Source organism: Schistocerca serialis, chromosome 4 (genome assembly GCF_023864345.2).
Source record: "Schistocerca serialis cubense isolate TAMUIC-IGC-003099 chromosome 4, iqSchSeri2.2, whole genome shotgun sequence".
NCBI classification, from domain to species: Eukaryota; Metazoa; Arthropoda; class Insecta; order Orthoptera; family Acrididae; genus Schistocerca; species Schistocerca serialis.
The window spans coordinates 798,738,659-798,763,888 of NC_064641.1; the positions used below are offsets into that span (position 1 = coordinate 798,738,659).

General features: G+C 42.1%; 1 protein-coding gene across 1 annotated transcript in view; it reads right to left on the minus strand.

Annotated features, from left to right (window-relative positions):
- LOC126474776 (uncharacterized) overlaps positions 1–25,230 on the minus strand; it is a 157,371-nt gene that overhangs the window by 55,329 nt on the left and 76,812 nt on the right. Inside the window, exon 4 of the mRNA XM_050102252.1 lies at positions 15,197–15,333. Within this exon, the coding sequence (XP_049958209.1) occupies positions 15,197–15,333 (137 nt within the window). The remainder of the gene's footprint in view (positions 1–15,196; positions 15,334–25,230) is intronic.

Genomic DNA, 25,230 nt, shown 5'->3' on the forward strand with positions numbered 1-25,230 from the left:
GCAAACGTCCCCATCTGTTGACTCAGGGATCGAGACGTGGCTGCACGATCCGTTACAGCCATGCGGATAAGATGCCTGTCATCTCGACTGCTAGTGATACGGTGTCGTTGGGATCCAGCACGGCGTTCCGTATTACCCTCCTGAACCCACCGATTCCATATTCTGCTAAGAGTCATTGGGTCTCGACCAACGCGAGCAGCAATGTCGCGATACGATAAACCGCTATCGCGATAGGCTACAATCCGACCTGTATCAAAGTCGGAAACGTGATGGTACGCATTTCTCCTCCTTACACGAAGCATCACAACGTTTCACCAGTTAACGCTGGTCAAGTGCTGTTTGTGTATGAGAAATCAGTTCGAAACTTTCCTCATGTCAGCACGTTGTAGGTGCCGCCACCGGCGCCAACCTTGTGTGATTGCTCTAAAAAGCTAATCATTTGCATATCACAGCATCTTCTTCCTGTCTGTTAAATTTCGCCACTGTACCTCATCATCTTCGTGGTATAGGTGTGTCCCATGTCATCTGACCCGTAAGTTCAAAAGTTCAATGTATCCATACAAAGTCCTGTACGACTATAAATTTGTGCCGTGGGATGTATTGTCGGCGCTGTATGGCGTCATATCAAATGTCAAAGTACGAGGGGCGTTCTACAAGCAATGCAACAATCTTGTTTTCTGAAAGCAGGTTGGTTTAATTCGGGATCCCGATGCACCAAATTGTTCCCCAGACTACAAAACCCTAATTTGTAATAACCTCCGTTCAATGCGACGACCTTACGCCATCTTACTTGGAGAGACTGCATGCCCTCATAAGCTACACTTTTGTGTAGCCAGTGTTAACCGACGCTTTCAGTGGTGTCAACAGCGACGCCACAGGACAGGTGGACGTCTGGAAATGAGTGATTTGAGGGATGAATCGGCCTGCCGGTGTGGCCGAGCGGTTCTAAGCGATACAGTTTGGAACCGCGAGACCGCTACGGTCGCTGGTTCGAATCCTGCCTCGGGCATGGATGTGTGTGATGTCCTTGGGTTGGTTGGGTTTGAGTAGTTCTAAGTTCTAGGGGACTGATGACTTCAGAAGTTAAGTCCCATAGTGCTCAGAGCTGTACATCTGCCGGATGAGATCGGGTTTGGCGAGTGCCTGGAGAGCATTACCTGTCATCATGTGTAGTCAAGAAAATGGCTCTGAGCACTATGGGACTTAACGGCTGAGGTCATCAGTCCCCTAGAACTTAGAAGTACTTAAACCTAACTAACCTAAGAACATCACACACATCCATGCCCAAGGCAGGATTTGAACCTGCGACCGCGGCGATCGCGCAGTTCCAGACTGAGGCGCCTAGAACCGCTCGGCCACTCCGGCCGGCTATCATGTGTAGTGCCTACAGTAAAGTATTGAGGAGGAGGTGTTACGCTAGGGAGGCGTTTTTCGTGGTCAAGGTAAGGTCCGTTATTACTTTTGAGAAAACGTTAATTTCGGTAAAATATGAAAACATCATACAGCATTGTGTACTGCGCACAGTAGAAAAAAATTTGGGAGACGATGACTCTTTGCATCACCATGACAATTCACCCTGTCATAATGCAGCAATGGATTATAAAATTCCTGAAAGGAACTGGCCTGTCCAGAGTCCGGAATGGAGCCCTTTTAGGATGAGTTAGAACTTTGACTTCGCTCCAGAACCCAACGTTAAACATGACTACCTTCTCCAGTTTTGACTCGTGAGGAAGAATGAGCTTCCATTCCTCCACCCACATTCAGACACCTCATCGAAAGTGTCTCCAGCAGATTTCAAGTCATAAATTCGAACGAGGGAGACACCCCATACTAATCATCATCATCATCTTCACCATCATGTTTGACAGTTTCCAGTCTCTGGCCGGGTCTGTTTGCAGCGTAAGCCTCTCCATCGTCTTCTGTCTTGCCACCATCTCTCCGTCTTCACCTTGGTCCAGTGTTCTCCTTTCTTCTGGACGAATTCCTCCACTCCTTTCAGCCATCTGTCTCTCGGTTTTCCTCTTGGTCTCTTCCCTTCCAGTTTCATCTCGTGTATCCTCCAGTGTATCCTTTTTTTCCGCCATTCGCTTAACATGCGCATACGATCTCAGCCTTGATTTCTCTAATGGTTCCAACTTCAATAACTCCCTGATCCTCTTATTTCTTAACATGTCTATCTTGTCACTCCAATACTGTTCCTCAAGAATTTCATCTCTCTAGCTCGTACTTTGCATTTCTCTCTTCCTTTCAATACCCAGGTTTTGGCTGCATATGTCAGGATCGGGACATAGTATGACCGATATATAACCTTTTTACTAATTTGGGGTACATCCTTGCCCCATACCAGGCTTCTGACACTCTTCCGAAATGCTTCTGCTTTTCGTCCCCGCTCGTTTATTTCCCTATCTTTTTTTTTCCATCTTCCTGTATCAGGCTTCCTAGGTACTTGAAACTCTCCACGCTCCTCAATCTTTCCCCACTAATTGTTATTCCAGTTGTTTCTCTCTCCTTCGTTCTTGTAATAATCCGTAATAAATGTTCGGATACTTTTGATCAGATAGTAGATAAGGAATTTTTCATACGTGTGGAAAATATGCATCATCATATCGCTTTATTTAAAAATTCTTTTTAGTACATATTATTCCATCTGTAAGAAAGAACTAAATTAGAATATTATTATAAGTATAGTTTTAATAAATTTAAATATTTTTAACAATTGGTTCCAACAGCTGCAAACTTAATCATCCTATTAATTACAGATTATACTAAGGCACGTGACAGAAGAGACAGTGAGGAAATACTATCCATACATAGGGCAGTTTTATTTTTTAGCGATTTGACGTATGAAGCACGTACCTAAATTACTTGTAATTTTTTCCTTTTTTGTGGTTGGATGCTGTGTGAAGTTGGGTTTACACACTTTTATTTATAATCTTTTTTATGTTTAATTTTTCAATGTTTACCTTAGTCAAAATTAGCTCAGTACTTCCCTTATTACAATTCAGTAAGACTTGTAAAGGTAATTCTAGAGATACTGAAATTTTTCGCCTTATCAGCAGTTCCAACACGTAAGAAAAAATCCGTAAAGTGGAGATCGTATTCCAAAGTGTAAATTTCATTTTTTGAGATTGTCCTTTTCTGACTGCAATAATCACTCATCTTCAACGTGAAGATTTGAAATTTGTCTCTGATGATAAAAATTAGGGCGCCATTATGTTGATAGTCATTTACCTCCGGTGTTGTAGATCCGTCACAAAATAGTCCAGAAGACCGTATACATGATCCGCTAAACGTTATTGTCATTCGAAGTACATTATTCATGACAGCAGTGCTGGTACTAATATAGGATGAAACTGCTATCAATTTCGAAAGAATAAATTTTATTACAATTTTTCAGACTTGCAGCTCGACTGTCCGCACAAACATTTCGGAGGCATATTCTTTTCTAACACTTACAATGTCAAAAATAAATCCGATACGCAATAAGGAAACCCTACTGATGTCTCGACGAAACCCTGTTCCGTTACGAGTCACTGGAATAAACTTCCACCATCTAAAGTCTTCTTTCCGCCGTGCCGTGACGTAAGATTCTACGACACCAGCTCTGAAATGGGAATGACAGAAGCCGATACCGAATTCTTCGAACGCTGTCGGCTCCCCAATTTCCTCCCAGGCAGCTTGCACCCTGTAAAAGATTCAGCGCTATTCTGTTCTGTTGATTCACTGTGCACGCTATCGCAGGACGCCAGTAAAAGCAAGTAATGGACTAGTAGTCAGAAAAGCGGTCAGGATATGCAAACATGCATTCTGAAACAGAATACGAAAGAGCAACAAGTATTTCGTAGTTCTTTGTGCACTTTTAGCCCGTGTAAGCTATGTTTAAAAATCGTTCGAAGGGCCCTCGATGATTTAATCAAACGAGGCTAAGTCAATTTTTTGATGTGTGTTCGTATTTTCCACGAAACAATGAAAACTGTTTAACAGCTATTCTGCCGTAAAACGCTGTTAAATGCCAAATGTTTATATCGCATGAACAGGATTCAGCGAGTGGAAAGTCACTGACGTAAAGTTTAAATGATGCGTATAATTGCTCTACAAATTTGAAATTGGCACTGTAATTAAAGTTTTAATGACGTGCTCTCATTTAGCGCGCCCATCGAATGATTGCTGAAAGCCCTCTGAATAGAATGTCACGGGTCAGGTCAGTGGGACTAAAATGTTGAGTTCGAGATAGAGGATACGCGGTCAGCACTCCACTTCCAATGATACCGACGTCAATTGGAAGCTAAATCCAATCATTTAATTTTTATTGTAGCTGTTCTGTAGCTGACTCAGTACTATATTGAGTAGGCATGGAAATCTGACTGCAACATACAGTAGAAATAATGTACAGTTACATCGTATTAACTGACTTGAATATTCACAAGCAATAAGTTGGTAAGGATCAAGTAGCACACAGATACCCGTTATTCATAAATAACAGTACCAAACCACTGTCCGCCTGTCATGTCATAGATCAAACGTTGTATAACTTGGCTTCAGGGAGGTACACTGAATCACAATTTAGAAATATGGAGTTTGGTTTATGTTCATGACGTGATTTATATCAGACTTGTATACAAGAAAAGACGGTCTGACACTAGCGGCGGGACAAATAAAACTGTCGAGTAGAAATAATGTTCTGAACAGGAAGATTTGTGCGGAGAAGAAAAAAAATCACAGGTCGAAGGGGTTATCGTCGTATAGAATTTTGAGCGACGAATCACTAGTCGCTTCAAGTCAGATTTCCTTAGTGAAGTACTGTCTCACGATTAGAGCAAAGGTCTCGAAATTTCATGTGGAAACTTCGAGATTCCGTGGTATCACTGGCGTGATGAAACTTTTTGCCCTGCCAATAAAAATTGAAGTCGTGTTAAACTCTTTGATGACATTTACAGTTCCCAGCTATCGCTTATCGCTTAACATCTGCTTTCATCTATTTACGTTTTCGTCTGGTAGTGCATCAGATACGTGAAATAATGGGTGGTACACTTATGCGCATAATTTACTACGCTTTCAGAACTGACAGTGTCTCTCTTTTTCATTAATGTTTATTACGGAATTATTATAATGCGATTGTGGTAATTTGTGTTAGATGACCATTTAGTTCTTTGTCACTATACTCGCAACCAATACAACAAAATAGACATCATGTATGATAACGAGCAGTCATCAATACAACAAATTAATAGACTGTAAACAGAAACATGACAAGCCTTTCAACATTTTCTTTACTAACTTAATGAAGTTACAAATTTTCTCAAGCCTCTTTTTAGCACATAATATCAGCTTTATGCTCTGAATTTTTACGAGCTTCATCCAACTGATACGTGGGTAAGGCATTTGTATATAAATCGCATTGGACATAAACGAGTGTAACTGATTTATTAATAACACAAGGTTGTTTGCAGTTACCCAGGTGTTCAGTTCCTGCTGAAATAGTGATCTTTTATTCATGTTCTAATAAAGGCAGCTTAATATGGCCCTAAATGCACTTAAAAATCTGGAAATGGGAGACACCAAGCTTCTTTATGTAGGCTAGAAGCATAATAATTTAGATGTTAAAAACTTATATAACTGGAATATGAAAATATAAACGTCAAAGCTATGTGTTACTGGATACTAAATGAAACAGTTAATTAGCGAGGTTAAGGCTCAAAATTTGGTCAGGATAACGAACGGATCTATGCCTTTATCAGTGTACTTAATACAAACTTGAAATTACTGCATGTTGCTCACTTTGGAATCCGGTATATCTGGTTTCTCTTCCTCTTATTTAATCTTTGGTGCACCTATTCTGCTATAAACTGTACGGTGAGAGTCATACGCGTCAATGTGAGCTCATTTGACGCCAGATCGGAAGCACGGCAACAGGAGTTTTAATTGTGGCGAGTGAAAATGGCAGCTCACGACCGTCATGCGTCATACTATGGAGTCACTTTAATTGCATCGCCTGCGTAAGTTTCGATGTTATGGGATCTGAGTACTGTGTAGACTAGTGGTCAGCAAACATATCTGTCGGCCGTCTGTGCCGGTTTGTTTCAACTAATGTCATTACTTCTCTTGCAAGAAGCTTCTCTGTTGCCTTTACGGATCTAATCATTCTCGTACCAATAAAATTCGGTGTGCTAGAACTAAATGACGTTGTTGTTGTTGCTGGTGGTGTCTTCAGCCTGAAGACTGTCTATCCTACGCAAGCTTCATCTCTGTATAACTGCTGCAATACACATCCATTTGAACCAGCTAAACTGTGCTGTCAGCCGATTCGTTCATTTAGTCAAGGTGTAACATAGATTTCTTTACTCCACAGTTCCAATCAGTACCTCCTCAACAGTTATTCTATTCACCCAGCATTCTTCTGTAGCACTGCCTTTCAAAAGCTTCTATTCTTGCCTGAATTGTTTATCGTTCACGTTTCATTTCCATGTAGTCGTTACATTCCAGAGCACTACCTTCGTCTATAGCTACTTCTACGGAGATATTCTGAAAGCCACCGTACGGTGCGTGGCCTAGAGTACCCTGTACCGCTACTAGTCATTTTCTTTCCTGTTATACTCGCAAACAGAGCAAGGGAAAAGCGACTGTATATATGCCTCCGTATGAGCCGTAATCTCTTGTATTTTATCTTCGTAGTCCTTACGCACAGTATACAGGGTGCATCATAATTAATGGAGTACACGCATACAGTTGAAAGTACACGATACTAGAAGCAAAAAAGTCTGAGTAAACATAGGGGCGAAAATGCATACCTTAAGAACTACGAGCAATTTTTCATCTTCGATACTGTGCAATAAATCTCTTCTACTGCAAGCTCTTTGCTTTCCATATTTTGGGAAGTGGTAGTATGGACCAAAATAAGAAAAAAATGTCCGGCAAACGTGTGATCTAAAACGCATATCTTAAAAGTTACGAGAGCTCGATCATTAGAAGAGCTGTGTTTCAAAGTAGCAAAGATAAACAAGTGCTCACAGGTCTTAAGGAATGCATTTTCGAGCATATGTTTACTGGACATTTTTTTTCTTGTTTTGGTCCGTACTACCACTTCCCAAAATATGGAAGACAAAGAACTTGCAGTAGAAGAGATTTGTTTCACAGTATCGAAGAAGAAAAATTGCTCATAGCTAATAAGGTATGCATTTTCGACCCTATGTTTACTGAGACTTTTTTGCTTCTAGTATCGTGTATTTTCAACTGTATGCGTTTACGCCATTAATTATGACAGACCCTATATATCCTGCTGTTACTGCTTTTTTTATCTTCTTTTATACAGGCGAGCCCGCCTCTAATGACATGTAGTGGTCAATTCCGCATTCTTCTGATCAGATCGTGTAGAGGACTCAGGACGAAATCCTCGGGATACGTCTGCGGATGGATGGGGAGTGTTGAATTGGATTTGATTAAAAGTAGCATGTAACGACGAATGAGAGATTACAGGAGCGTCGGGTGGACATATTTATTGAAAGTGAGTAAATTTTGTGTCAATTATAAGACCTCCCATTCACAATTTCACCTACCGCAAAGCAGGATTTCTGCTGATTATATACTGAGATGGCAAAAGACATGGGATACCTCCCAATATCGTGTCGGACGTCGTTTCGAGCAGCGTAGTGCGGCAGTTCGACGTGGCGTAGACTCAACAGGTCGTTGGAAGTTCCCTGCGGAAGTACTGAGCCATGTTGCCTCTATAGCCGTCCACAATTTCAAAAGTGTTGCAGGTGCAGAATTTTGCGCACGAACTGGGCGCTCGATTATGTCACATAAATTTTCGATCTGATTCGTGTCGGTCGATATGGGTAGCAACTCATTCGCTCGAATTATCCAGGATGTTCAAATCAGCCTCGAACAAATGTAGCCTTCTGACATGACGCATTGCCATTCATAAAAATTCCATCGTTGTTTTGGTACAAGAGGTGTATGAACGGCTGCCAATGGGCTCCTAGTTGCCGCACATAACCATTTCCAGTGAATGATTGGTGTAAACACGGTCCACACTATTATGGAGCCACTATCAGTTTGAACAGTGCCTTGTTGATAAGTTGTGTCCATGGCTTCGTGGAGTCTGCGCCACACCAGAACGCTACCATCAGCTCTTACCAACTGATATCGGGACTCATCTGACTAGGCCATGGTTTTCCAGTCGTTTAGAGTTCACCGCGCGGTCTGGGCGTCGTGTCACGGTTCCCGCCGCTCCCCCCCCCCCCTTCCCCTCCCACGTCGGGGGTTCGAGTACTCCCTCGGGCATGGGTGTGTGTGTTGTCCTTAGGATAAGTTAGTTTCAGATTAAGTAATCTGTAAGCTTAGGGACCCGATGACTTCAGCAGTTTGGTCCCATAAGACCTTACCACAAATTTCCAATTTTCCGTTTAGAGTTCCACAGTTATCGTCACGAGCCAAGAGAGGCGCTTCGGAAGATATGGTGTTAATAAAGTCAGTCGCGCCGGTTGTCTGCGGCCGTAGCCCATTAACGCCAGATGTCGCCTCGCTTTCGTAACGGATGCGTTCCACATATGTCCCTCATCGATTTCTGCACTTGCTTCACGCACTGTTGATTGTCTCTTAGCACTGACAACTCTACGCAAAATTTGCTGCTCTCGGTCGCTAAGTGAAGGCCATCGGCTCTGTCTGTGGTGGGAGATAACGCCTGAAATATGGTGTTCCTGGCATCTCTTGACACTGTAGGTCTCGGAATATTGAATTCCGCAATGATTTCCGAAATGGGATGACCCATGCGTCTATCTTTAAGCACCATTCCGCGTTCAAAGTCTGTTAATTCCGTCGTGCAGCTATAATCACGTCGGACACCTTTTCATACGAATCGCTTGAGTATACACTACTGGCCATTAAAATTGCTACACCAGGAAGAGATGCAGATGATAAACGTGCATTCATTGGACAAATATATTATACTACAACTGACATGTGATTACACTTTACGCAATTTGGGTGTATAGATCCTGAGAAATCAGTACCCAGAACAACCACCTCTGGCCGTAATAACGGCCTTCATACGCCTGGGCATTGAGTCAAACAGAATTTGGATGGCGTGTAGAGGTACAGCTACCCATGCAGCTTCAACACAATACCACAGTTCGTCAAGAGTAGTGACTGGCATATTGCGACGAGCCAGTTGCACGGCCACCATTCACCAGACATTTTCAATTGGTGAGAGATCTGGAGAATGTGTTGGCTAGGGCAGCAGTCGAACATTTTCTGTATCCAGAAATGCCCATACAGGACCTGCAACTTGCGGTCGTGCATTAAGCTGCTGAAATGTAGGGTTTCGCAGGGATCGAATGAAGGGTAGAGGCACGCGTCGTAACAGGTCTGAAATGTAACGTCCACTGTTCAAAGTGCCGTCAATGCGAACAAGAGGTGACCGAGACGTGTAACCAATGGCACCCCGTGTAAGTAGGCTGTTTAGGTTTTTATATTGGTAACGCCACATAGCGCTCTGTATGAAAATCACTGGCTGTGCTGTGTGTAGTCTGTGGCTAGTTTGCACTGTTGTTATTTCTTTGTAGAAAGCATCGCAAATACGACACGCTCAAACTTGAAAACATATGATTACACTGTGGAGTTCTTAATTTATGATATTTACTAAATTGCCTAATGAAATGATGAGAAACATTTTTACATCTATTGTCTTTCTAGTTAAGAAATTTTTTACTGCCTTTGGAGACGCCATTTGCCTAGTGAATTACGTTTCACACATTGATTTGTATATACTTGCTCATTTCGTTTAATATCTAGTTTCTATCTGCACTGCAGCATTGGTTAAAATAAAATTTAATAGATGTACTAATATCACATTTTCTGTCTACAGACCAAGTAAAGAATAATTTTATGATGTACTTTCGTCGAAAAGAGAGCACAGATAGACATTTCCCTTCACAGGAATTGCAAAAATAATTTTTTAACGGTTTGATAACATGTCTGCTAGAGTCAGTTCTCGTGATGCATCATTCTAGTGTTAATATGTGACGTACGTATTAGGCATGGCCATTTTTACTGTAATATTTTTTCTGCTTGAGCTTTGTCATGTTTAGGTATAAGTTATTGCATTTTCTGCTACTGTTTGCCAGGCATAGTTCTGCTGCATTTTACATTGTATTAAGCTAGCTTTACTACTGATTTATTTTCTTGTTGCTGCTCATTGCCTCATATTAGTTGTATTTGCTTTGCTAATTTCTACAATGCTGCTTGCTTTGCCAATTTGCAATTTTTGTCATTGCTGTTTGTGTTAATTTTTTTGTACTGCTGCATTGCCTCGTCCCTTAATATATGTATCTGAGCTCAGTAGATTTAAGTTAGCTTAAGAGGGGGTAGACTATATAAGAAACTGACTATGGAGAATAGGGAAAGAATGCATTGAGAAGTTATATGAAAAAGATTTGGGCCAAAATGAGTATTGTACAATGAGAAATTATTATTTTGAAAGAAATATGAATAGAATACAGAAAGGAGGTATAGATAGGACTTTTTGGGAATAATGACGAATGAAGGGAGATCTCCAAGAAGTAAAGAAAGTTTTGTTTGGAAAATACTGCAGTAAAACAAACCCTGTCTTTTCCTTTTGTGTATCCAGCTATGTGTTTGTGTACCCTTGTGTATATGTGTTTTTCCTGTCTTTATGTGTTTATCTGATACGATTTATGTTGTAGAATTTTCCTAATACTCAGCTACATACACTATGATGAGGAATACTGTTATCCTCAAATATAATTTGTATGTATAATATGTTATTTACTTTGTAAAGATGTTTAGACATTATTTATTCTGTTTTGTTTTAATGCTCATGTGTGGAGTTGATGTTTCAAAAGTTATTCTGATCTTTTATATATTTACTTATGTCATAATTCCTGTAACACTGATGTATATGTTTGTTTTTCTATTTTTTTTAAAGCCTGTGTTACTACAAATGTTATCTGTGTTGTTATGTTCTTTAATGTATTTTGTGCCTTTGTTATTGTATTCTCATGTTATAAAATTGTAATTGACACCAGTTCATCAAATTAAGTAACTTGTAAACATTAATTTCACTGCACACATTTCTGTTGGTCATAGTATGTGCACAATATGTGAAATAAAGGGGACTGTTAGCGTTTGGACGTGTGTTGATAATTCAGGAAGGGACTGGTTAAGAGCATTGCTGGTTCTAAGGACAATTCAAAAAACTTCGTGAGTGCACAAGTGGTGGTTATGGACTTGCTATATTCTCCGCAAGACTCTTTGATGGTGATTGGGCACCTGCATAGTTGCAACAGATGGCTGCTGGCCATCTCTACAAGGGCTGCAGTGGGACTGCATCTTTGATGGCCCACCAATACCATTATTTCTACAAGGACTACAGTGGGTCTGCACCTCTGGTGGCCCACCAATACCATACTCTCTACCAAGACTATAGTGGGTCTGCTCTGTGATGACCTACGTACCAATATTCTTCAAAACTTCGAATGACTCTGGTGTGGGTTTGCTCTGTTGTGGCCCATTACCTGTCTGCATGTGAAGAGTCAGCACTGTCTTTCCGTTGGAAGACAACACTACTTCTTCCAGACTGCATGGAAATCCACTACTTCAGTGTGCATTTTCTTTCACTAATGAGACTTTGAGAAAAACACTGCAATTTTACTGTGATGAACGATCAGGACTGTCTTTATGGACTGTGAGAAAATCTTTGCTTTTGACCAACAGTGCACCAATAAGTGTGTGCATTTGATTTCTTTGATATTGTAATTATGAAAAAATTTTAACAAATATGTATTGGCCAGTGCCCAAAAGAATTTGTAAAATTTTTTGTGGGGAGCGTGGAGGCTATGTAAGTAGGCTGTTTAGGTTTTTATATTGGTAACGCCACATAGCGCTCTGTATGAAAATCACTGGCTGTGCTGTGTGCAGTCTGTGGCTAGTTTGCATTGTTGTCTGCCATTGTAGTGTTGGGCAGGTGGATGTGAACAGCGCGTAGCGTTGCGCAGTTGGAGGTGAACCGCCAACAGTGGTGGATGTGGGGAGAGAGATGGAGGAATTTTGAGAGCGGATGATCTGGACGTGTGTCCATCAGAAACAGTACATTTGTAAGAAGCGTAATACAGTGAAAGTATAGCGTTTGTGAGAAACAAATAAGTGGTAGTAGTCGTTTGGCTACAGGGCACAGAAGACATTTTTTGCACTTTTCCCTTTGCTTCCTTCCCTCTTATGAGAAAACTGAACGTTTCAGCAACCGCATGTAGGACATTTTATGTGCTTTCACGTGGTGTAGAAGTTTTTGTTAATGACTCTACATTTTTTGAGTTTTGGTGGGTCGGAGTGGGCGTTCTTGAGTTTTCGAAGATTCTTGTTAGGAAACATGCTCCCTCTGCACCACTGTATTCCCTAGTGATACTTGCTCAAACCACATCCCGCAACACAATATAAAGTTAATCAAAGTGAATTTTTTTTTCGCTTACGCCTTTGTTCTGCAATTTTCACAGGGTCGGCTTGGTTACAACGTATTTGACAAGGTTAACTTGAAGGGGTGGCTCGATGCCCTTACTGCCGCCACCCCATCACCCCAGGATGGAATCAGTGTACTTCAGCTGTCTACATCTAGTGTGAGCCGTGGTAAAATTTGCTGTTTTGAAGAACGCGGCGCAGCACGTAGTGTAAAGCAGTCGCCTTCCGTTTCTGGCGGTATCACCGCTGTGGCAATTGCAGCTTTGGTGTCTCCTTCTGGTGGGAAAGGGGAAAAGTTGCCTGTTCACGTGCATTTAAGGGGCGCTATGAGCTCGGCAGTCGGTGAATCAGTCAGTCTGAGTCGGCGAGTCTAGTTAGTTGGTCAGCCGGGTCAGTGTGGGGCAGTGATTGTCTGTCTGCCGTCCGGAGTGCTAGTATGTGTCAGGCCGCCAGTTTGCTCGAATTTGTTCAGGCAATGGGCATTGGCGGTTGGATCGATAGGTTGGTCCGTCGCGCACAGCGACACAAGATGACTTGCCCGTCTTGAGCGTCGCCACGTCAGTCCAGTGGGCCGCGCCGTATAGGGAGGGGCAGTGGCTTCGCGGCCGACACGAGAGCAACAGGAGTCAACCAACGACATCGGTCTGACCGGGGCGAGCTGCGACACCGTGAGACGGGAGACCGGCGCGCCTTCCTGCGTCCGTTGAAGCGGCTTGCAGCGGACGGTTCGGGAGAGCGTTTTGGGGGTGCTGCGCCAGATCTTCGCCAGACATCGCAGAGTACTAGAAATGATTCGTGATATGTTGTTTCTGTGGTGTCACCGCCAGACACCACACTTGCTAGGTGGTAGCCTTTAAATCGGCCGCGGTCCATTAGTATACGTCGGACCCGCGTGTCGCCACTGTCAGTGATTGCAGACCGAGCGCCGCCACACGGCAGGTCTAGAGAGACGTCCTAGCACTCGCCCCAGTTGTACAGCCGATTTTGCTAGCGATGGTTCACTGACAAAATACGCTCTCATTTGCCGAGACGATAGTTAGCATAGCCTTCAGCTACGTCATTTGCTACGACCTAGCAAGGCGCCATTATCAGTTGCTATTGATAATGTAAAGAATGTACAGACAAGAGCTACGTTCAACATTAATGGATTAAAGTATTCTACCAGTTACTTCCGTTTTTCTAAGTTCTCATTTCCTTGTCCTGTTCCAGACCTCACGCCAGCCTGCGTGAGCTTAAACGCGTGCCTTTCGGCTTCCTCTACCATTAGTGGGTAGGCCCTCATGCCAATCCACAACAGTTTCATTTACTTGTTAAATTCTACTTTTTTTTTTTTGTCAGTCTCTCGTCCCCAGCTTGCTCGTCTGTCTGTCGTCCGCATTTGTTAGGCAGTTAGTGTTTGTCTGTCTGTCGGTCTGCCGTACGTTAATAGCTGCCTCTGTCATGTTTGTCGGATTCGGTGTTAACGAATTTATTGCTTAAGGTGTAATGGCCGAATTCCTGAAATATGTTTTTATCTTGCCTATCATCTTGAGAGGCGGTATATGTGTAATGCAGAGCATGTTTGTACATTTTATGTAAGACTGCATTTCATGGGTTTTTATTTAAATGGTCATTTTAGTATATAAAGTTGCCACCCTTCCACCGTAAGAGTTTTCTTTTAAAAACAAGTTGCACTTTCGGTGGCAACTAATTTTATTTTTGTGTGTGTGAGTGTTTTGTACCATTTCCACCCCTCACGCGGGGTGCATAGTTTATATGTTTGAGTGAGTTGTTAAAATTTTTAGTTTAAAGTAATCTGGTGTGTTGCAGATTTGCACCAGTGTAGTCTTTCAGAGATTGTTGTGAGCCGTAAACAGAACCTGGATTCATCCGAAAAAATGACGTTTTGCCATTCGTGCACTCTGTTCGTCGTTGAGTACACCATCGCAGGCGCTCCTGTCTGTGATGCAGCGTCAAGGGTAACTGCAGCTATGGTCTCCGAGCTGATATTCCATGCTGCTGCAAACGTCGTGGAAGTGTCGTGCAGATGGTTGTCGTCTTGCAAACGTCCCCATCTCTTGACTCGGGTATCGAGATGTGGCTGCGCGATCCGTTACAGTCATGCGGATAAGATGCCTGTCATCTCTACTGTTAGTGATACGAGGCCGTTGGGATCCAGCACGGCGTTCCGTATTACCCTCATGAACCCACCGATTCCACATTCTGCTAACAGTCATTGGACCTCGACCAACGCGAGCAGCAATGTTGCGATACGATAAACTGCAATCGCGATAGGCTACAATCCGACCTTTATCAAAGTCGGAAACGTGATGGTACGCATTTCTCCTCCTTACACCAGGCATCACAACAACGTTTCACCAGGCAACGCCGGTCAACTGCTGTTTGTGTATGAGAAATCGGTTGGAAACTTTCCTCATGCCATCGCGTTGCAGGTGTCGCCATCGGCGCCAACCTTGTGTGAATGCTCTGAAAAGCTAATCATTTGCATATCACAGCATCTTCTTCCTGTCGGTTAAATTTCGCGTCTGTAGCACGCCATATTCGTGATGTGGCAATTTTAATGGCCAGTAGTGTAAATGACAGCTCTGATAATGCACTGACCTTTCGTACCTTGCGTACGCGATGTGTACGAGCACGTCGCTGCCCTATGTGTTTTACCACCTCAGCGTACTACAACCAGCTACCAGTACGAGGCAGTGCTCTACAGAAAGCTGCAGAAGAGACCCACCTGGCGGTCGTTGACGAACCAGCGGATCCTGGCCGGCGGCGAGGAGCGCCCGGAGGTGCAGTTGAGGGCGAGCACGTCGCCCTGCCGGAACACACCGCCAACCTCTCCAGAGATCTCCGGGCCCTCGTGCGGCAGCGCTGCAACAGTAAGCCGGGCAGCTGCCGACAGCCCAGTCTCTAGCGCAGATGGAACTTCGCATCGTCCCAACACGACACCGACCGGAACTAGGCCAGAGCACAAATGCGTTTTGTCACCCTCGTCATTGAGTCCTTACCACCCCAGTCTTATAATAATAGTTCAAATGGTTCAAATGGCTCTAAGCACTATGGGGCTTAACACCTGTTGTCATCAGTCCCCTAGACTTAGAACTAAATAAACCTAACTAACCTAAGGACATCACACACATCCATGCCCGAGGCAGGATTCTAACCTGCGACCGTTGCAGCAGTGCGGTTCAGGACTGAAGCGCCTAGAACCACTTCGCCATAGAGGCCGGCAATAATAATAATAATAATAATAATAATAATATTAAAATATTTGTTATTAATATGGTCTAAGGCACTGCGGTCATGGACTGTGCGGTTGGTCCCGGCGGAGGTTGGAGTCCTCCCTCGGGCACGGGTGTGTGTGTTTGTCCTTAGGGTAATTTAGTTTAAGTAGTGTGTAAGCTTAGGGACTGAAGACCTTAGCTGTTAAGTCCCATAAGATTTCACACACATCTGAACATTTATTATTAATATTATTATAGCTATAGATGAAATAACCCCAGAATTCGGTGAAAAGTGTAAATTAGCAAATATAGTTCGGCAAACACTTACACACACAGTAGCTAAAGTGTATGGGAGAAGTATGTCAGACCTTCGAACTAAACACAGGTGTACTGCAAGGCGATGGACTATCCTCAATTGTTTTTATTTGTGTTCTAGAAACAAACACTGGGAATTTGAAGTAGTACAATTCTTGACATATGACTAGGAAGAGGAAGCAAATATATTGGAATAAATCGTCTCGCATTTGTAGATGACTTTGCTACACATTCTGAAAATGTGCTGTAATACAAGAAGTAGTCATTATGACTGGATTAAGAATTTCTGCAGAAAACACAAATTTTTTAACGTATAGTGAAAAAAAGTACTGAGCAAACAGAGAAGGCTAAGGAATTTAAATATCTTGGAGAGGTACTCCAAGGAAACCGTTTAGAGGAAGCTGCTGTGGAGGAATGGATACATAAAATTGGAAGTTCATATGGTTTAACTAAAGATCTCTGGAGTAAAAAATGAGTGTCTCATAAGCAAGACTAAGGTATTACAATGCAACAATGAAGTTGGAATGTCTACATGTGAGCGAATGGTTAGCACTGAACTGCAATTTAGATAAATAAAAAATACTAAAAAGGCAAATCACCAGGAAAACATTAGGTCCAAGAAAACTATGAAAGTCTGAAAATTACGAAGCAACTATGCAATTTATCGATACATAGAAAACCCTTACAAAGTAATAATAAGAGGAGAGTACGACTTTTTGGACGTTTATATCAACTGTAGGGCAGTAGAATAAACAAAAAGATCTTCAAATATTTGTGGAATAAAACGTCAACGAGTATTTGTAACCACGACGTAAAATAGGACAAAGGAAAACAATACAGAGGCTGGAGAAGGAACTGATGGATAAATGTTCAGGAAAAAGGTGTTGAATACGAACTGATTCCAAGATAAGTGAGTGGTGAAATTTGATCTGAAGTGCTCGGAAAATACGAAGGAAAACATAGTGAACAGATGGAAGAATAACGGAAGAAAAGGAAAGAGCAACGAATAAGGAATTAGAGTTGGCACGTCGTCTTATTTGTCTCAACCGAGAAGAGAAAGAAGAATAGTAGGAACACAGTATGTACCTATCTTCGTAGCTTTTAGAAAGTTCTATGACTAAATCGATTGTGATGAGCTACTTATCATACTGCCTGAAACAGGAGTTCAAAAACTACTCGAGATTTAGGAGTACCCTTGACTGGCATAAGGTCTAGCATAAAATTTTAAATATAAAGGACAGTCAAATCAAAACGAGAAATATGGGAAAAAGTCAGTAAACTGTTTATTATTTCAAATGTAATCGCCATTACTGTTAATAAATTCATCAAAATGTCAGAAAACATGCACGAGGGTGTACTTGTTGCCAGAAGGACTACGCGGCAGAAGATGCGCTGAGAGGCCCTTATACATGATTTAGGAGCAAGGCAGGAAAGTAAAACAAGGTTATCTTCTTGCTGCCTGTTATCCTGACGTATCTCTACGATCTGTTGCAAAAAGGCATAATTTCCACAGATATGACCCCTTTGTGCTTGTGGTAAAAAGCGTCCAAGACATGACGTACGTAAGTTTCACTGTCGTTACTTGGATATGGATGAAAAAAGAGACATTATACTATGTACATGTGGACATTACATTTCCACTGCAAGCTAGAAACAGTCAAAAAGCAGTCACAAATAACAATATTTTAATTGGCTCTCCGTGATTAGAAAAAGCATTTCAATTGTTGCATGCACATTATCAGCATTAATAAACTAATTATACAACCGGCTACAAAAATGGAGGAAAATGGTCGGTATTATTGCGAATTTGGTAATATCCTGAATGAGTGTAGTGATTAGATACATTTAATTTGTTGAAATGTACTGCTGAAAAAGGCAGATCTACTTTCATGACAATGTTTTTCGAAGTCCAGCTCACAAGGCATTCCTGTGGCGCGAATTATTATCCGTTGCTGACAATGCATTGACCATTGTGTTGTGCGACAGATCAATTGTTTTATTTTTCTCAGTAACAACTATTTTATTCGCGAATCAGACATTGTCAGTTTGGCAAAACCGTAGGTGAGTAAACAGTATCTCGCATTATCATTCCGCTTGAAGGGAGCGCACGTCATTATTTTAATACTGCTCAGATCAAGAAATGGAATAAAATCCTTTGGTATGTTCCCATTCTAGTCGCTCAGTGTTAAAAATACGATGGGTTACGGCGATTCAACCAAAATTCCAACAGAATTGGCAGTATTTTTGTTAACCTTTTCTCATTCGAAGAAGCGTCACCATTTATGAGTAACGGCTACATTTCTCTTGTTGACAGGTTTAATTGTACTTCCTTTGTCAAAACACTGTGTAATTTGCACAAACTCATCTCACAGCAACTATTGCGACAGAATTCTAAAACAGATTGCCTCATTAAACTAGTAATTGGCAATCAGAGAGCTCAATAGCTAACGAAAAACCTCGTAGTGTCGGTTTGCAGGAAGATAATAGAAGAAATTTCATGTTTATTTTCATGCTAGGAGACTCTTGTTTCGTTAACTGACAACAACTCTTAAAAAATTAGTCACTGGAGTGAATAAAATAAAAAAGGAAGTATAACTACTGATATGTCGCCGTAGATAAGAACGTTCCGTTTGTTTACGAATTGGCAAAATACTCTCCTCCTTATGTGCTATCGTTCGCCAAACGTTCGTTTCGATGCCTCGAGCAGTTTCAGAGATATGAGAGATGATGTGAGTATTTCATCCTTGTGGGCGTGAGGTCGGAAGTGAGCGCGCTATATAGAATCCATTTTCTCGAGATCGGAGGCAGATAAGCCTCCTCCCAAGTCGAAACAAAATTTCAACATTTTAGCTGAATTTCATGTGCTGTGATACGCACCAAACGCAAAATCATAGCGACCCGCATTTTTCATTGCAAACTTTTCGATTTTTGCGTAGCGTCTTACTAAAATATACATATTGTGGTGTCACCGCCAGACACCACACTTGCTAGGTGGTAGTTTTAAATCGGCCGCGGTCCATTAGTACATGTCGGACCCGCGTGTCGCCACTGTGTGATCGCAGACCGAGCGCCACCACAAGGCAGGTCTCGAGATACGGACTAGCACTCGCCCCATTTGTACGGACGACGTAGCTAGCGACTATACTGACGAAGCCTCGCTCCTTTGCCGAGCCGATAGTTAGAATAGCCTTCAGCTAAGTCAATGGCTACGACCTAGCAAGGCGCCATTAGTAACATTGCATGTATCTAAAGAGTCTCACTTGTATCGCCAGAATCTCCAGATGTACCAAAAGGATGGATTAAAGTTAAGTATTCCAGGAGCTACGTACTTTTCTTTATAGCATTCATTACGTATCCTGTTTCAGACCTCTCGCCATCCAGCTTTAGCTTAGCGCGTGCCTTTCGGCTTCCTCTCATTGTGTCTAGGCTGTCTTGTCTAGACACAACACATATCACAATAAGTATGACCATTAGAGAGACGATGGGCACTTCGCCACGAGGCTGACATATAAAGCTACAAGCAAAGTAAAAATGAAATATTTTTGCTGAATAGTTTCTGCAAAATCGTTTCACAAAGATTAAAGTATGCGCGCGCTTCGTTTCTGAGAGAGTGCGGCAGAACTTCATGCGCCTTGCAATGCGTGCAATGAGACTGGGGGTCGTCACTTTGAACAATTACTGTGAGCTACGTTGTTATTATACGATGTACGCTGTGTATGTCCATAACATAATAAATATGCAAAAAAATGGTTCAAATGGCTCTGAGCACTATGGGACTCAACGTCTTAGGTCATAAGTCCCCTAGAACTTAGAACTACTTAAACCTAACTAACCTAAGGACATCACACACACCCATGCCCGAGGCAGGATTCGAACCTGCGACCGTAGCAGTCCCGCGGTAATAAATATGCATTTCCGGGAATTGGTTGCCTACCTTAATATAATCTCTTGTGGAAACAATATCACCTCTTTCAATATGACCCAAAAGGATTGAGTTGCGTTAAGGAAACGTGGTCCTTTCACTTACGTTGCATGTTATTTGTCGGCCATATCAATTAATTACGCAATGCGTTTGCTGTTCTTTTTCTTAATGTTCTAAGTCTACGTGATACAGTTCTATGAGCCACACACTTGTAGAAACTGCGTCAGCGGAGTGCAGTTTCTCCACACCATCAGTTTATAGATTAGTAACTTTTCAATCACACTTATGACGAAACGTTGTTGTACAATGTTTGTAGTCAGTGTTCGAATCTAAATCCTCACAGTTACTTCATAACAGCCGATAGCTGCGTTTGGCAGAGTTCTGCCACATTCTAAATGCTATTGCTCCATTCAGATTGCGCTTCCAAAGACTCGTATTTGAAAACTTTGGCGTAACTTTCAGGGGAATCCGTGTTCAGAGCTTTCATGAACACATGTTAGCACTGAGTAACAGAATTATTGGATGTCATCCTGAGGGACACAGTGCCCAATTATGTCCAACTGATGCGTTAGGTTGTCAAAATACCGAGCTGATTGGAGGATCCTGCCCATAATGCTGCAAACGTTCTCCATTGGGGAGGGATCCGGCGACCTTTTTGGTCAAGGCAGGATTTGGCAACCACGGAGACAAGCAGGAGAAACTCTCGCCCTGTGCGGGCGGGCATTATCTTGCTGAAATGTAAGCCTAAGATGGCTTGCCATGATGACCAATTAAACAGGGTGTAGAATTTCGACGACCGCACCGCTGTGGCGTAAGATTGCCACGGATGTCAACCAAACGGGCCCTGTTATGAAAAGAAATGACATCCTAGACCATCACTGCTGGCAGTCGGGCCGTATGGCGGGTGACAGTCAATTTGATATCCCACCGCCGTCCGGGGCGTCTCCAGATATGTCTTTGGTCGGGAATCTCGTTGGTTGGAGTAAAATTACTTCATTGATGAGTCCCGTTTCGAACTGAGTCCCGATGATCAATCTTTGTTAAGTCCGGCCATTTATTTCCATCATTTCTTGAACTAGTTTTTAAATTAATCTTTTAGTGATTTGGTTACTCAATCTGTAAGTACGCTATATATCATATAATAACAGTTATAGCTCGAATAATATTTTCTCGTGTAAGGTTTCGTGGTTTTCTGAGAATTTTTCGTCGTTGATTTACTTTTCTGGAAATTTAGTAACGCTTTCAACTGATTTGTTTTATAATGCATTTAGAGTTTCCTGTAAAACGGTTACTTTCACATGTAACAACTGTCTAGAGCGTATTATTACTTTTTAATAGTGGTCTTTCCACTGTAGATCAGTGGCTCTGTAAGTTAGGCTTCCAATCAATAGAACTGAGTTTGTACTCCTAGTGATTCCGAGGGCCGCGCGGGATTAGCTGAGCGGTCTAAGGCGCTGCAGTCATGGACTGTGCGGCTGGTCCCGGCGGAGGTTCGAGTCCTCCCTCGGGCATGGGTGTGTGTGTTTGTCCTTAGGATGATTTAGGTTAAGTAGTGTGTAACCTTAGGGACTGATGACCTTAGCAGTTAAGTCCCATAAGATTTCACACACATTTGAACATTTTTTGATTCCCAGGAGTCTTTCTTTCACCTCTGCCAATTACCTGTTAATGCGAAAGTTGGCGGTTTGCCCCGTTAATAACAGTCCACGTCAAACTGTAATTCAGTTGCAACGTCGCAAGAATGTAACGCCATACCGCCCCCAACGCTGTGGCCGAGCGGTTCTAGGCGCTTCAGTCCGGAACCGTGCTGCTCCTACGGTCGCAGGTTCGAATCCTGCCTCGGGCATGGGTGTGTGCGATGTCCTTAGGTTAGTTAGGTTTAAGTAGTTCTAAGTCTATGGGTCTGATGACCTCAGATGTTAAGTCACATAGTACTGAAGACCATAGATGTTAAGTTCCATAGTGCTCAGAGCCATTTTGTTAAGTCACATAGTGCTTAGAGCCATCCGAAACATTTTTGAACCGCCCCCAATACGACAATGTCAGATAGAGTACTGCAGTGTTCAAATCAACCTTCTGATTAGAGACAACTTTACTTTCGTTTTTTAAATGTAGTGACTCTCAATGCTGTGGCCCCTTTGTCCAGTCTTGATGACAAATGCACATCTTTAAATTACGTGAAGGAATAAACCAGTAAACTCGTCCCATACAGTATGACTAAGCAGACCTTCTCTCATTACTTCTGTACATTTATCATGTAATGTGTTTTCACGTCTTCCATTATATTACGAGTGGAAATAACAGCACTGATATGGGCTAAGTCGTCCCTAGGATTGCAAGTTCAACAAGGTACGTAAGAGAGAGGAGTTGTGAGGAGTGCGGGAAGTAAGGCAAAAATGGTGTAGCACCGCCTAATGTAAAGGAGAGAAGGATATTACTGCCAGCGTCGGAAGATGAGGCACCAGAAACTATGCCGAATTTTGTGTCAAATTAAGGCTAAAATCGGAAAACAAGTTATTGAGATGCCAGAAGATAACTACTGGCTATTGTTTACAAGGAGCTTGTGTTCTTACGAACCAAACATTCTGGACTAAGATGCAACACACATACATACGATCTTTAGTTGTGGTATTATCTTTGGAATTGTAAAACGGGTGTTTTGTCTTTTTGTTCTGTAAAACTGTTCTTTAACATAATAAATAACATTTTATGGTTTGTCAGTACCATGTATGACAACAATTAGAATTATTTAGAATACACATTATTACAAATTCACAATTTTTTGGTAATTGTTGTGAACAGTTGCACTGAACATTAATTATTAGTTGTACAACAGCGATGTTTTCTTTGGCGGTTACATTTTGTTATTAGGAAATTGTGCATTAATATATAACAAATGTTACATTGTTACAGTTGAATCACAGTTAGGAATGCAAACACATAAGGGATATTACATTATGTTGGGGTGTGAATTTGTTCACTATTGGGACACTTTGTGGTTAGTAGCAGGTTTACTTTGCGTAAAGTTTAAGAGTGGAGATGTGCTCAGTTGCAATTGGTCACTTAGGACCAGCTGGGGATTTAGGGCCAAGTGTTTGGTAATTTCAAGTGCTTCTAGTTGGCTGAGTTTTCTGCCTTGTTGGCTATATGTAGCACTTCTGTGTGTGTTTGATATTTGTGTCCTTCTTTGAGCAAGTGTTCAGCAAAGGTGGGATCTGATTTATTTGATCTCCAGCTGCGTTCATGTTCAGTCAGCCTTGTTGATATGGCCTGGCCCGTTTGACCAATGTACAATTTACTGCAGTCAGTGCAGGTTATTTTGTAGACCACACTGTTGCTTAATTTATCTGTTTTGTCCTCGCTGTTGAATAGGAGATTAGCTGTAGTACCTCTTACATAAAATGATGTTTTATAGTTTTGGGCTTTCAGTGTTGGCTAGTTTGTCTGATGGCTTACCCAGATATGGTATAGTACACCAGTTGTCTGTGGTGTGGTTGTTATTGCAGAGGGGCCATAAATGTAGGGCAAGATTTTTCTTCTTTGTTTCTTGTGCAGGGTTTTGTCAATTAACTCAGGCTTATAGCCATTGTTATATGCAATATATTTATTGGTGTCTACTTCTGTTTGGAAATTCTGTTTTCACATTGGTATGGATGTGAGGCAATGTACCATGGAGTGGAAGGCTGCATGTTGTGTGTTATTGGGTTTTATGAACATGAGGGTATTGCTGTGTCTGTTGTTGTGGGTTTTCTGTAAATTTTGAAAGTATGTCTATTTGTGGTGATATCTATGTTGAGGTCTAAAAAGTTAATGGCTTTTTCACCTAGCTCCATGGTGAATTGTATGTTTTTGTGTTGTGAATTTAGATGTTCTAGGAATGTGTTCAGTTGTCTGTTGGTACCTGTCCACATACACAATACATCATCTACAAATCTGTACCAGTATTCAATATCATTACTGAGGTGTTCATTTTCTAGGAACTGTTTTTCGAGATTGTCCATGAATGTGGTTTCTCCTGATAACGACCTCCTGAGTAGTCCTCGCCCAGAGATCCGAATGCGGGACTATTTTACCTCCGGAATATTTTACCCAAGAGGACGTCATCATCATTTAACCATACCGTAAAACTGCATGCCCTCAGGAAAATTACGGTTGTAGTTTCCCCTTTCTTTCAGCTGCGTAATTAGGAGCACAAATAATATTTTTCTGATAGAGATTGCAAAAGTATCTTGGAACGTTGGAACTCTGTGTGTAGGAATGTTGATTATCAGTATTACAGTACCACAGGCAGTAAGAGACATACACAAGGACCCGAGAAAACTTAGCAAAGGTTACACAGCAGAAACGATGTGGAGCAGTTTAAGTCCGGCGTTTGTCAGTAATTAGTGAACCGTGGCGGCACATATCGATAGTGCCACGGTCAGGGTGGTAAGCAGCGCCCTCTGGGGCCTACGCGAGGAGTAACGAGGCGAGGTGCTGTGGGGGGCTGTGCTCCGGGACGTGGTGGAAGACGGTTGTCGGGTTGACGCAGCGAGTGTGGGACCGGACCTATAGCGTGGAGATATACAAGTTGGCTCTGAACGGAAGGCGCCGTAGCAAGCAGCGTCCTGTAGTTTGTGTGTAGGAGTAACGATTTTGCATTGGATGTCCCAGTGGTTCCCGATAGTTGCGGTGGCTGCTTTCGGAGAAGAGAATTGGTAACAGCTTGTGTCTACGCTCTTTTCCGTACGATGTTGCTGCCTGCCGTTATAAACGGGTGAAAATCAGGCGCTTGTATTGACTATATGGGAACTGGTGATGTAAAATTACATGTGTGATTGAGCCTCACTTGTACTGTGACAATTTAGAGGCGAAAACTGTGGTGGTTGCATTAGGTCTCGTTCTTTGCTGTGCAACTAAGGGAGTCAGTTATTTGGGGTAACTGAGGGAGCACCATTATGTTGGTCTAAGTGATACGTTCTCCACGTTTTGTCTATGGCTTTGCGAATCGAAATCGTGGGGGAGTACACGTGTGGGTAAATTGCTATTGTATTGATGGTTATGTTGTAAACACTGTTCTCTGGTGTGTTAAATCACGTGCTGATTTGTAGCCAATCTAAGCAGAAGTTACCATTCCGACTTGCTTATGTGCTACTGTCCTTATGATTGGCTTTGTTTGTCTTTTGATTGTGGGTGTGCTCACGTTAAAAAAATTAAAAAAATTATGGCTACTATTCATAAGGGTTGTCTAGTAAGGAAATTGCTTAAGCTTTTATCATATGCTGGTCTGTTTGCCTATCACATTGGCTTTCTATGCAGTAACTGAAG